This window comes from Temnothorax curvispinosus, unplaced genomic scaffold (genome assembly GCF_003070985.1).
Source record: "Temnothorax curvispinosus isolate PA1 unplaced genomic scaffold, ASM307098v1 QBEX01002923.1, whole genome shotgun sequence".
NCBI lineage: Eukaryota > Metazoa > Arthropoda > Insecta > Hymenoptera > Formicidae > Temnothorax > Temnothorax curvispinosus.
Genome location: NW_020212703.1, coordinates 14,264 through 27,885, shown reverse-complemented (window position 1 = coordinate 27,885; position 13,622 = coordinate 14,264). Strand labels below are relative to the sequence as shown.

General features: G+C 38.4%; 1 protein-coding gene across 5 annotated transcripts; it reads left to right on the top strand.

Moving 5' to 3' along the window:
- Positions 1-1,575: 1,575 nt before the first annotated feature.
- Positions 1,576-12,212, top strand: LOC112452066 (ras-related protein Rab-3). Of its 5 annotated transcripts, XM_025012086.1 has the most exons (5): positions 5,617-5,964; positions 6,033-6,287; positions 7,631-7,843; positions 8,099-8,389; positions 9,151-12,212. In XM_025012086.1, the coding sequence occupies exons 2-5, from the start codon at positions 6,168-6,170 to the stop codon at positions 9,307-9,309; spliced, it is 783 nt and encodes a 260-aa protein (XP_024867854.1). In that variant the 5' UTR covers positions 5,617-5,964; positions 6,033-6,167; the 3' UTR covers positions 9,310-12,212. The 5 variants fall into 5 exon arrangements, with proteins under 5 accessions (XP_024867859.1, XP_024867857.1, XP_024867858.1 ...); XM_025012091.1 differs by lacking the exons at positions 5,617-5,964; positions 6,033-6,287 and adding an exon at positions 1,576-1,997; XM_025012089.1 differs by lacking the exons at positions 5,617-5,964; positions 6,033-6,287 and adding an exon at positions 4,168-4,778.
- Positions 12,213-13,622: the final 1,410 nt, after the last annotated feature.

Here is a 13,622-nt window from a genome sequence, read left to right as displayed (position 1 = left end):
TTGGCATAATAAAAATATAATCTACGTTATATAGATTAGAAAATTATTATTCGTTCTTAACATTTTTTAAATATTCTGTGTTGCTTAATTATATATATTTACTTCTTTAAATCGATTAAAAATAATAAAATAATATTCTGAAATATTTTTCGTAAATCAATAAAGTATTATCATATCAATTACAGAATGGAAACAGTGTTAAGATAGAATACTGATCAAATTAAATAAGGGATAAAAGATAATAATATTTATCTTTCATTATCCTCTTCCATCTGTATCAAACACATATGGACCCAATTTTTATTTTTATCCTTTTTATCATTCTCAAATTAAATTGTATCTTGCTTCAACTTTTCCACAAATGTTTATTGCGCTGTTGTTCATAAATATGTATGTAGATGGATGTATACGATGTGTACGATGATGTGTAAATGTATTTGAATGTCCATAGTGTATTGAGCTCGAGTTCGTGGGTTCGCTAAGCCCGCAAGTAACCATGCGGGGATCAGTCATTCCTGCGGGAGCATAAATTAATCGAGAATTCCGTGATATTGTGGCCATCTAATAATGATTGAGGCGTTGCATTAATTTAGATCAATATTGATATTCGCGGAAAGACTTGGCAGCCGACAGAAATAGAAGGGAGCTTGTGGTTCCTCAGTTTTACTGTAGATGGAACATGTAGTCTTTTATATCTGAGAGATACAGATTAATTATTTCGCACTAAATGTATGTATGAAAGAAAGAGAGAGACTTTAAATCGTTATCCACATTAAATTTTAATAACAAATTCTTTAGAATATTTAGAATTAATTTTTCCTCAATAAAAATGTAAAAAACGGTTTTACTTTTTAATAATCATTAATTTCTTACATTTATATTTTTAATTTAATTATCTAATAAATATTCTTCTTTTCAAAAAAAGAGAGGGAGGAAGTATTTAATCTAATTAGAATTGTCAGATATCGGATTTTATTATCAAATATATTTGCAAAGATTCTAAAATCGTCGAACTGTTTCCATAATCTAATTGTAAAACCAAAAGTTGTCGATGATCACCTATTCGGTTATTTTTCTTTCTTTTTAACAATAACATTTTTCAATTACAAATTAAAAGAAAAGGATAAAAGTACAGATTTAAAAAACTGAATCTTCCTTAGATTAAAAGCTTTAAAAGAATCTCATCGAATCAATATTTGCCAATAAGAAGTTTCTTTAACCAGGAAAAGTATCTTTATGTATATAAAATCCTCGAACTTTTTCAATCGGAAAGGAAATATCCGAAGCTACTGGCACAATAATCGACGGTGCCGCGAATCGATTTGCGAATCTCGCCGCAGGATCCAGCCGGATTGGAAGTCGCGGAAAGTCATTCGAGGCAAGACATCCGCGGGGCATCCCCCGGATCAACAAGTGTTCTCTCTCTCCCCCGGCGAGCGTGTACTTTCTATTCACGATTATATTGATGTCAGTCGGGGTTGCTGGTGTGGCGCAGGCGCGGATCTTCCCCCGGATCGGGCCGACGTCGGGCGGGGGTCGTACGAAATGGTCGATATTTTAGCTATAGCCAGCGGGTGGTCTACGGTGCGCGAGACGCTTCAACGAGATCGGGCAGTCCAGTCTCCTTATATTCGCTGTTACGAAAACCACCCCTTGGTCGTGTGCCGCGCTGGTCAGAGTGGTGCGAGATATATCGCGAGAGTATACGCGCGTCGTCACGACGTAAGGGAATATCCGCCGTCTGGCGCTTGGCCGCCCCCGCTGTCGACCCCCCTCCTCAAAAACCCCCCTCGTGCGTTAAATATTAATCGATCGGCGGACGGAAGCGCATCAGCGCAGCGCGTGGTGCATCCCGATCGTCGAGTCGCATCTCACGTCGACAGCCGACGGGCGAATCCGTGCGGGATTTCCCACGATCGCAGCGAGGAGAGCGAACCCGTCGTCCGCGCGAAGGGAGACCAGCTTCCTTCCCCATCTCCAGGGAGTGACTCTTCCAGGTGACACATCGCGAGGCACTTTGTACGAGCAGAGAACTCGGCTCACGATAGTTAAAGAGAGACTTAAGAACTTGGCGAGAGGTGCTTTAAATTCCTCGAGAAAAGTAAACGCGTCGATAGCCTGCTTATTGATTTCTCTTTATCTATCTCTCTCTCTTTCTCTTGCTCCCGCTCTCCCTTTCTCTCGCTCTCTTGGTCTCTCGTGTGACCTCTGCCTCTCTGTTATTTCAATACTGTCATTTCTGAATATTCGCCTTGATTCTCCACCCTTTCTTAATTCTCCTTCTCCTAGTTTTACGTGAAATGTATGCTGATGCGGTACGTGAATTGGGACGTTACCGTTTGTCTATTTTACACCTGTCTTCTCTTCTTTTCTCTCTCTCTATCTCTCTCTCTCTCTCCCTATATATATATTGTTTAACTATGTTTGTCGTCTAAGCCTTTTTTCACACATTATCCTGCAGCTTATGGAAAGTTTGAGCCAATATACGTCGCGCGCAGCGATAAAGTCTATTTCATTTTCTCCTCCCCGCTTTTTGTCAGCCGCAAAAACTGCGGGCACGATCGCCTGGCCTTTCATTCACTCGAACTCACTTTCTGCGTTTCATGCGACGCCGTAGAGTCGTCGTGACGTAGGCGACCACGCTCTTGGCCACTTCCGATCAATTCCCCGTTCGACCATTTATCCGTTTCTCCGCCGTCTCCTCCCCGTTATTATCGGCGCTGAGATTTCGCGGAGAATCGTCCAGGGTCGTGAATATTTTCGCGCGAATCTTTCATTAATTTATTGAAGTTAATGAGAAGTGGCGAGGTGAAAGAACAGGCCGATAAGTTAGCTCGCTGTTATCCAACACCCAGCTGAGTATATAATCGGGTGCGATAACTGTCAGAGTGATTTTCCTAGACCTCCAAACGGCAAACAATAAATCCTTCAATCTTTTCAAAACTCTTGGTATGAACGCCATAACCAGCTCATTTTTAGACGAGCAATAAATTCATAAATTAACACACATTAATAAAAATCAATTAAAATACGACATGATTCGCCGTCGCATATTGTAGCAAGTATTTTATTTTATTTTTTTGTATATAATTTCAATTTTTATATCTTGTATCTCAATTAGATTATCTTCTAATTCTAATTGTTTGAAAGTTATACCGGGCTATGCCAAAAAAAATTGAAGGGATCAATTGTAATCTCACAGGAGAGCCGTCGCTCGACGTAGTCAGCTGAACGTCTCGAATTAATTACTCGTTCCCCGACGTAGGCGCGCCGGACGGCTGTTGAAAGACTTTACTTCTTTACTACGCTAACGCGCCTGCCTCTGACGTAAACCGAGGCTCCATCTTCCGTCGCCGTTCATTCTACGGATGCACTGAAATCGAAACTATGTATAACTACGGGACGGGCGGTGCGAAAGCACGAGAGAGCGTGGGTGGGCAGCTGGGCATGACAATCGATTTGCCTCCGAAAATATTTGCTCCCTCGCTGGCTCCGCTCTGTCGTCGTCGGAAATCAATGGAATCGAGCGTGGTCGTGGATCGGACGATCACAGATCCGACGCGGACGACGTCGGATATGATGACGATGAGCCGACTCGATTCGAGCCTCTCGAATCGAGTCGTTGCAAAATGAATTGCCGAAGGAGACTAAAAGAATTCTCTTTCTTTTCGTCCTCGAATCCGTCTTCACGTAAATTCCAATTTCAGATTTATTACATATCGTGACTATTATATACATTTCACTGCCACTTTCTGGCTGTTATGCTAAAGTTAATAAACTATATATATACATTTCACTGGTTTTATGTGCGTCGTAGTTGTACATTATGAATACGAATAAACTTTCGCAATCTTTGCAAAGTAATTATAATATTAATGCAGATTTCAATGAGAAACTTTAAACGAACACGCCCGGCAAAATCGGGGCTTTGATTAACCAACATGTAAAGAAATAGAACGACGAAGTATCGAGTAAAGTTCCTAACCAGCGAAGCATATTGCTACCAACCGCGATGTATTCCTGTGAAATGAATATAGTGAAATTGTATTTTCGAGCGAAAACGAAGGTTTCGCCAAGAAAGAAATGGACTTGTCCCATCGCCGTCGTCGTCGTACCATCGATTTCAGTATCTACTTGACCTTCGTAGAACGCGCGTCGCCTCAATCATCATCTGTCCACCGAAGACACGCTCAATTACCTACCCGCTACCGCCATCCGTCACGGAAATTGTCGTAACACTGTAAAACAATGCTCGCAAGTGGTGCGCGTACCTGCGCTTTACTTTTTTTTTCTACACGCGAACCGACCGTTGTTAACGTTGACACAACACATACGGCGCCGCGATATCGTTATCGCACACGGAAAACCTTGTCCTACTTTTTCTTTAACCGTGCCATGTAATGTACGTGCGCGGGCGTTATGTGTGTGAGTGCGTGACGCAATCTTCCGGATGAGATTTTATCCTCTCCCTTTTACGCCTCGCGAAATAATTACGTGCAGTGCTCCCTGTGTAATTGTCGCGGTCATGTTGTCCTGATCGTATCCGTTTAACGCGTCTGCAAGTCCGAGCAGTGATATATACACGTGAAGACTAGAGAACCCGCTGAAGAGATGATCTGCGAGTTTGATCTGTGATCTGGCCTCGAGTTCCTCCTATATCGAAAATGTCGAGATGCCAATAAATGTTTCAGTCCATTGTTATTGCCGGGGCGAGAGAAAGAGTGAAAGAGAAAGCGAGAGAGAGAGCGAGAGAAAGAAAGAACAAACTGCAACGAAAGGTGACACCTCCGTTAATTACTGTCACGCTGAATAGATTAAATGTCGTTCCGTTAAAATGAATTTTTCCTCTTCTGGTAGGCTTAGCCTATTTTCGAAACAGATTATTTCGCGCAAGCGAGTTCCGAAAGAAATATTGCAAAATAGAAATATGTCGTACTGCATATGATTAAATAATTTAAGTAATTTTACGTGCATATTACTTGTTTTTTGTATTACTTTTATACAGGACATTAGGACTTTTCTGATATACTTCAATATAAGCATCATTGATCTGCGTTTATTCACGAATATCTTTTTCGCCGAATATGGAGTCAGAGTTCTCTTAACAAGAATGTTAAATAATTTTCTATTTATGGACTAATAAAAATAAATATTCTTTCCTGAGTATATCTCTAGCAGAGCGTCAATTGGATATAAATACAAATAAATTTTAATTTTAATTCCTACTTTAATTAAGAAAATATCAACGTTATAAATGTATATATAAAAAAATAGCGCAAGAGTTTTCGCTTAAAATTTCTAGAAAAAAAAACAACAGATAAGAGACTTATTCATTAACGCAACGCCGAAGAGCCAAACGACAAAAACAAATTAAGGCAACACGAACGTGATCATACGCACCTGTGCGAACCGCAGACTATCGCCCGCAGTAGGCCCGATTATCGTCGTCGCGTTGACACGTCGCGCGTGCGGAAGCAATACAGTGAAACAAGAAACGGAAGATAGAACCGCGAACGTCGCCACGTCGTTGATCGCTCGTTGGCCAGTCTCGCTATTCGAGCCCGAGCTGAATAATTTCGCATTAACGCGATGCCGTTTGCCGCGGACGGAGTGCGTAATTCCTTTATCATTCAGTCCCTCGGATTCTTCTCAGTTAATTAATTAAGCACGTCGAGTGAGAGGAGAAATGATACATTGCATTTTGCGTTGCGTCAAAGAGGAGGGAGTAGTGAATGTCGAAAAAAGTGGTCAACAATAATCGACAGCAATAATTGCATCGGCGTAAAAATCTGCTGACCCGAGGGAAGATTTAAAACAAAGCGCAGTGTCAAACAAACATTATTAAATAATTCTACCGAAATAAGCTGTTAAACACTTAATGAAACAATTACTTGAACAAGATTAGAGGAAGGCAAGGCGGTTGATGAGTTTTAGCTAACGAAATGAGAGGCAATTAATAAAACGGTAAATAAATTACAGACAACAGAATGAGATGAGAGATGACTCGAGATAAAATGGTTAATAAATTGCAGTTAATAAAAACTAGGGCGGAGAGACTCAGAGATCGATCTCAAGAATGTGATTGAGAGAGCTGCAGTATAAGGAAGAATGTGAAGGGGGACACACAAAGAGATTCGATCAGGTGTCACATTGATGTGACGTTTGAGATGTCGAGGAGATGCGGGAATGCGTCCTACACGCCGGTTAAGGATTCCGTTTTCGAGCTACGCACGCGGACGGTTCGGATGCTGTCCATCGTCGACATTACCTCGCAGAAGAATAATCCGGTATCGGAATATCGACTCGATATGTATCCGTTAGCACGAATGCTGTTTCGTCGGGCGAAAGGCGAAACTATAACTAACGAAGACGAAACGCGCGAGAAAATTTAAATGGACTCCAATTAATTACTCACACGCGCGATAAATTGCACAATCGAGTAATTTAGTCGAATTTTCCGCTTGTAATTTCAGTTGAGAGATTTATGAGAATAATTGCATGCTAGAACGCTAACAATAAGTTGACGAAACGACCGAAAAAAGCTGTAAAACGCTTTAATTTTTTGTATCTTTATAAAAAATTCTATCATGTTTTTTTTTATTATGCTAATTGAAGATATAATATTTTAATATTTAATAAAAAGACTAGAAGAGTTTTTAGAAAAGATTTTAAATGCTAAAGGTTTTTCAATGCCTTTTAAAATCTCTCAAACGATCGACTTGTGATTCGGCGATACCAAAAAAAGTGCATATTGCAACTACTTTTTTCAGCGTTTTCTATCACATACAGCTACATACAGTCACATACAGTTATATACAGTTCTCAATTCCGTGCTTTGAAGCACGATTCAAAAAAGTATTGTAACTCGAATCCATGTGCAGTTAGGTATTTATTGTATATTTCGCTTCTGTTACAACTGACAAAAGAGAAACTTTCGGGAAGAAAGACTGTTCGACAAACAACAATTCCCCTGAAAAGTTACAGTTTTGCAATACTTTTTGGTGCCGTTGAATTGATTCCAAAACTGACTCTGCGAGATACCAGAGTAAAAGCTCAGTTTCTCTCGTGTGGCTTGACGTGTGCCTCGAACTTTTCGATATTTTTATCCAACGTTTTCACGAACGTGACCAAGCGATATCCGACGAACCGTGACGAATTTTGCATCACTATAGTAGTAAGCTCATCTATTGCATCAAATACCTTCCTCTTGTCCACCTCGTCCCATATCAGAGCAACGAGCAGTTTTACGACATGCGCGTGCAAAGCTAATCGCAATATAGCAAGCCTCATCGTATATATTCTTCCTTTTAAGTCACCGGTTTATAAATAAATGTTACAAAACATGAAGAAGTATAATATAATACTTCCATAATTTTTATAATTCTTAATCACATAAATTCTGAAAAAAAAAATTATTCCTAATTTTGTTTTAACTTTTAATACTTACAATTAGTTTTGATCTTGCAATCGAATTCTCTCTTACAATTAGAAATATTATATTTAGGAATTGATACGCGCGAATCCTTCGCCTATGATTTGATTAATTCACGAATGTTTAAATTCGTAGATCTAAAAATATAAAAATTATCTGGATTCGTAAAATAAGCTAATACAAATAATCCTTTCGCAGATGGCGCGTCAGGATGGCAGGGATGCCGCGGATCAAAACTTCGATTACATGTTTAAGCTGCTGATAATCGGCAACTCGTCCGTCGGAAAGACCTCCTTCCTCTTTCGCTACGCGGACGATTCCTTTACCTCGGCTTTCGTGTCAACCGTAGGAATCGACTTTAAGGTGAAGACCGTATTCAGACACGACAAAAGGGTCAAGCTACAAATCTGGGTCAGTATATGCACACGACGTGTTATGCACGTATAACGTAATTTCCTGACGAAAAGCAGCCGTTGCGCGTTTATAATATTAACATGGATTTTTCGAAATTCATACACTTACTTATTAAAATAATGACTTGCCTATGTAACAAATATATAATTTTTTTGAGTTATTTCTTAATATATTTTAAGTAACGTTCTGCATGTTATATTATTTATAATGTAAAATATTGCGCTGCTTATTTAATTGTTGGAATCTTTACAGGATACAGCGGGTCAGGAAAGATACAGAACGATCACGACGGCCTACTACAGAGGCGCGATGGGTTTCATTTTAATGTACGACATCACAAACGAGGAATCTTTTAATTCAGTACAGGATTGGATCACACAAATAAAGAATTACTCGTGGGACAACGCCCAAGTAATTCTTGTGGGCAACAAGTGCGATATGGAAGAGGAGAGGGTGATCAGCACCGAGAGGGGTAAACAGTTGGCGGAGCAATTAGGAGTACGATTCTTCGAGACATCGGCCAAAGAGAACATTAATGTCAAGGTATGTCACGAATTCAGAAACTGACCAACTATTTGATAAATAAGAAGCATACATTTCATACTTCTAAAAATTTTGACGAATAAAATTGCATACTATATGTACATACGTATATAAAAGATGCTTTGAGTTTTTGTTGCTTTTCAATTAATATAAAGTAATATAAATAATCATAACTATTACCTAATTAATAATTATTTAATTAACATGTCTGATTAACAACTTAAGTGTTCACAATGCATTTTTTTTTTAAGTAGAACAGTCTTGTAGCAATTTTGCTTCAAAATGTTAATTTTATTTGGAGTCAAATTTCTGTTATCATGAAAAAAGTAATTTTTCTAATTATTTTGTTCACCAAGAAAAAACTTCTCTGCATTTTAGTAAATATTAGTTTGCATACAACCGTGACTCTATTTACTAAAATGAAGAAAATTTTCCTTTTTATTAGTATATTTTTTTCTCAATGAATACACATATACTGATAAAAAGGAAAATTTTCTCCATTTTAGTAAATGGAGTCACAGTTGTATGCAAACTAATATTTACTAAAATGCGGAAAATTTGTTTTCTCAGTGTATCCATACGCAACTAAAATTAATATAAAAATTGAAGGAACTTTTAGATCTCATTTTCGATCTCTGACACGTTTCCAATCTCGCTCTATTGTGTCTCGGAGAGTAGAACGCGAACGCGAGGCATATCGATCCCGCTTTTCACGAGGTCACGTAGATGATCGATTCTTTTTTTTTCTCCCGTTTCGGCAGGCAGTGTTCGAACAGCTGGTGGACATAATATGCGACAAGATGAGCGAATCTCTGGACAATGATCCGACCCTGATGGGAGCGGGCGGTACGGGCCAGGCCAAGGGCCAACGACTCACCGATCAGCCGACCAATCCAGCGAACACTAACTGTAATTGCTAAAAAAATGCGACGACACGCAAAGGAGAGGGAGAAAAACGGGAGATCGTATTTTGTGCGTGTGTCTGCGCGCATCTGTGTGCACGTGTGTGTTACGTGTGTTAGATAAGGCTAAAAAAAGGAGAGAGAGAGAGAGAGGAGGAGAAAGTGTCGTGTGCGACGCTGGTGTGTTAACTAGTCCACTTACTTCGTCGTTCCCTCTCGTTACATTATTTATTTCAAAATTCGCCTTTCGTTTCTTTTCACCCTTTCTCGGCGCGAAATGATATATATGAATAATGTACGCTATATAAATACATATATATATATAATATATAAACATAATGATTGTGATCATCGAGGTGCGACCGAGTTAGCTAACGGCCGTTAAATAAACGGTCGTAGTTTTCCTTTCAGTTCGTCTACTTGACGAAAGTCAGGGACTTGACACAATTTCCGAAAATTCTAATTTCCATGTTGCAGATACGATATATTAAAGGCGAAAATGCGCCAATTGTCATGTTTTTCATGATCAGAAATAAAAGTCAATTGTGATGATCATATAAATTCACGGTCTTATAAAAATTAATTAAACTGAATTGGAATTTAATCAACTCTCTACTCTATTTCCTTCTGGAAAAACAAAAGAGGCGAAAGATCCAATTGAGTCGTAGTTAGTATTAGTCATCTGGATAAAAATAACCGTCGGAGTAACAAAAGAAAATTTCGACAAAAATATCTAATTCAATCATACTCTTTTCGCAGTACTTTTCTATCGACAAAATAAATCGTCAATTTCACATTATGCCAAAATAACCGTTTTTTATTGATTATTTCGATTCGTGGCATACATAAGGATTAGCTTGACGTGTCTGTGGCATCGAGATTTGAAACCAAAGGGAATGATGCATGTTTTGATTTCTTTTAATGAAAGGGAGAGAAGGTAGACGCAAACCGCGAGGGGAAGAGATTGGACGAAGGTGCATTTTGTTTTGCGGTTGATAATGATTAATGACGACGATTGTTAATAGCAGGGACGATGTTGCTCACTCGATGTTTGGCACTGTAATAGACTCACGCAAAAGGAAGTGATTCCACATGTCTCAAGTCCGTGCATTAAGTAAGATACGCCCAGGAAAATCTGACAATAAGCGTCAATCACTCGACAAGACTCCACAAGATTTCAAAATGCCGATCAATCAGAGGCGTAACAGAGTCGAATTAACCCTTTGGCTCCTACCGTCTAATTTGATGCGGACAATGCAAGTAATGTTCACGTTTTAATGTCGCTTTGAAATTGTAAGCTGGTTAGAAAAACCATATTATTCAAGAGAATATTTATATTTAAAATATTGTCAGATATATTTAATATTTAACGATACTCTGTAACAATTAGTGACATTATTGCGGCAATAAAGGTTCAGCGACGGATGTAAGCACGTTTAAATGTTCACGGAGACCGAAGGAGTCAAAGGGTTAAATACAGAAGCGATGCGATACGTGAGCACGATTTGCATTAAGTTTACATTAACATTCGTTATAATTGAAGCGGTGAGTTAAATAAGTCTGACAATTGATAATATAATCGGATACTATAAACTGAAAAATTGTTCAAAGATTGAAAATAAAAATATTTCAGCGAAATGCTTTTAAAAAAAAATGTTTAAGTAACGTGCCCATTTCTAAAAAAAAGACGTCTTATTCCCTAAAGCGAAACATCGCTGCATCCAACTTTTTTGGCACACATAAAGCGCTTTGTTTCAATCAAATAGTATTCGATTATTCATGCGCGCAATCGATGATTCACTGACACACACCTGGCATGTAACTCTCGTAACTTATATAGATACAAAGTGTCTCGATGACGATAATGACAATGGCGACACGCAACGCCGACATGCACAATTTATTTTCGCTCATAAAAATTCGAGTATTTAAATCCACCGACCCCCCCCCCCCCGAATGTTAAATTGCGTTTTTTCGTTGTGACTGAAGTGTATCGTCGCAAACGTTTTAAGCGTCCTGTTCAGATTGATTATAATATCGAATCTTGATAATATCACGAAAATATCTTCAGTATACACTGTCAATACTTATAATTGTATTTTTATTTCATTTCACGTTACTCTTCGCGTTTCATACATTGAGAAAAAAAGTTGTTAACTTGACTAAATATTTTCAACTGATTATTATTTTTCTAATTGAAATATTTACGTATTTAAATTAAATACGACATATTAAATTTAACATGACGTAATTTGATACTCAAATACCTAAATATTTCAATTAAAAAAAATAATCAGTTGAAAATATTTAGTCAAGTTAACAACTTTTTTTTTCTCAAAGTATAAGTTCTTTTACGTCTCATTCAGAACAAAAACGGACATTTGTTAATATAAAGGCACGTTAAGCGACAAACTGTATCGCAAAAGAAACTCAATTTTATATAGTTCTTGCTGTGTGTAACTATCCGCACGATTATCTATTAAGCGACTCCAGAACGAGAAGGTTGCGAGAGGGAGAGAATATCGTTTTCGCGGTAGACCGTAAAAAATGTTATATTAAATCCCTATGAGTTTTTCGAGAAACGCTGTCAACGCGATATATCGTGTAACGATTCAATATAATTATCAGTCAGCCAATTCATATTGTATCGACCGTAATGGCATTCTTCGCGAAATTATTTAAGGTAGGAGGCATTAGCGAGCATTATTACCGGGATCGACGAAGGCCGAGGTCGTAACAGGGCCGGATACAAATTTCGCTATACTGTAAATCATTCAGAGGAACCAGCAGCATCGATCTGGCGTCAATTATCGAGGAGTGCCGGCGTCCCGCTTACTATACTTCAGTCGTCATCCGGCGTTAAAACGTACTAGGTAAGCTGCCCTCTGTACATAAGTGAGATAATAAATACAAAAAAGGTATCTATCATGTATCATTGAATCTGTAATGAGGTGTAACGTACGCGTGTAAGTTAGCCGCGCGGATTTCTCGCGAGCAGCACGCGGCACGCCGGAGATCACGTGGCCCGCGACACCGAGTGCACTGATCAATGGCGCAATTAATCGATCGCGAACCGTCGCGAGTTAGCGAACTGTCGACAACGAATGCGTTTCCTCGTGCAACCGAGGAACTGAGAACGAGAAAAGAAGGTACGAGATGAGAGAGGGAGAAAAAGAGAAGAAATGTGGTGTGTGTAATAAAAACGCGTGTTCGAAAAGCGCGGGTGTCATAGAGCAGTACGTAGAGAGGGGTTTAATTTCGACGAGTTCGATTTTTGCTATAGATACGGAAAGATTTTATGCCAATTATCGCGTTTCCACTTATACAGATAAGCAGAGATCGTTCCTACGTCTATTTTTGTCTACAGTATTAAAATCTGAACTCGTTGAATTTATATACGGGATTTCAATCTCTGTCTTCTTTTATTTAGGTCTCTCTCCTTTTTCTATACTTTCTTCACTTCGAGTGAGACAAATCGAGGGGAAAGTAAGAATATGAGATAAAATAATAATTAGATATATTATCTTCCTTAAAAAAAAAAAAAAAAAAAAAAAAAAAAATAGAATTTTAAACGTGCAATATAATGTAATTTACAGCACTGAAATATACATAAAATTGAAGATACAAATATGATGCAAATTACATGTAATTCAATATGAATACATTTACAAAACAAAGTATTTTCAATTTCGACAACTCAAATTGTAATAATTGGAAAGATATCTCGTGTTCCTACTTCCTTCTTTTTATGCGCATATTTTATTAGCGAGAGAATAAGAAGAAAAAAAATGCAAGTGTAGAAAGCGCAGGCAAAGAGGACCGACCTATCGATGTAACCCAAAAATGCTGATCAATAAAATGGCAAGAAATTTTTCCGGCTGTCGCGGGCATCTGTATGTATGTATCGTACGGTGTGCAAACTGTACTATATATATACGCCTAATATTAATAATAACTACGTTAATGATAAAACAATAATCTACCAATACACTCCACACACATAGTGCAAGAGCAAACACACATACGTGGAGAAGAAGAAGGAAGCATCACGTCGCAGGCGTTACATTGAGAGAAATCATTTGTATAACAGAACAGTTGTACTCTAAGTAAGCTGTATAATTGTAGCAAAAGTCAATCATGGATGTTTTCAACGACTGCTACGTCGTATATGTTAATTGTACGTGTATATGTGCACAATCCGTTAACGATGCAGACCCCGAGAGAAAGAGCGCGAGAAAGAGAGAAAGAGAGAGAGAGAGAGAAAGAATGAGAGAATGTAACACGGAAAATACTTTGAAAATCGGACGTAGCGACAAATGTAAACGATATAC

What these genes read in the sequence shown, in the direction of transcription:
- LOC112452066 (XM_025012086.1), top strand. Translation starts at nt 6,168, where the DNA reads ATGTCGAGGAGATGCGGGAATGCGTCCTACACGCCGGTTAAGGATTCC. An exon ending in CCTCGCAGAAGAATAATCCG is followed by an intron (nt 6,288 to 7,630) that starts GTATCGGAATAT and finishes ATCCTTTCGCAG; the next exon opens with ATGGCGCGTCAGGATGGCAG. An exon ending in AAGAGAACATTAATGTCAAG is followed by an intron (nt 8,390 to 9,150) that starts GTATGTCACGAA and finishes CCGTTTCGGCAG; the next exon opens with GCAGTGTTCGAACAGCTGGT.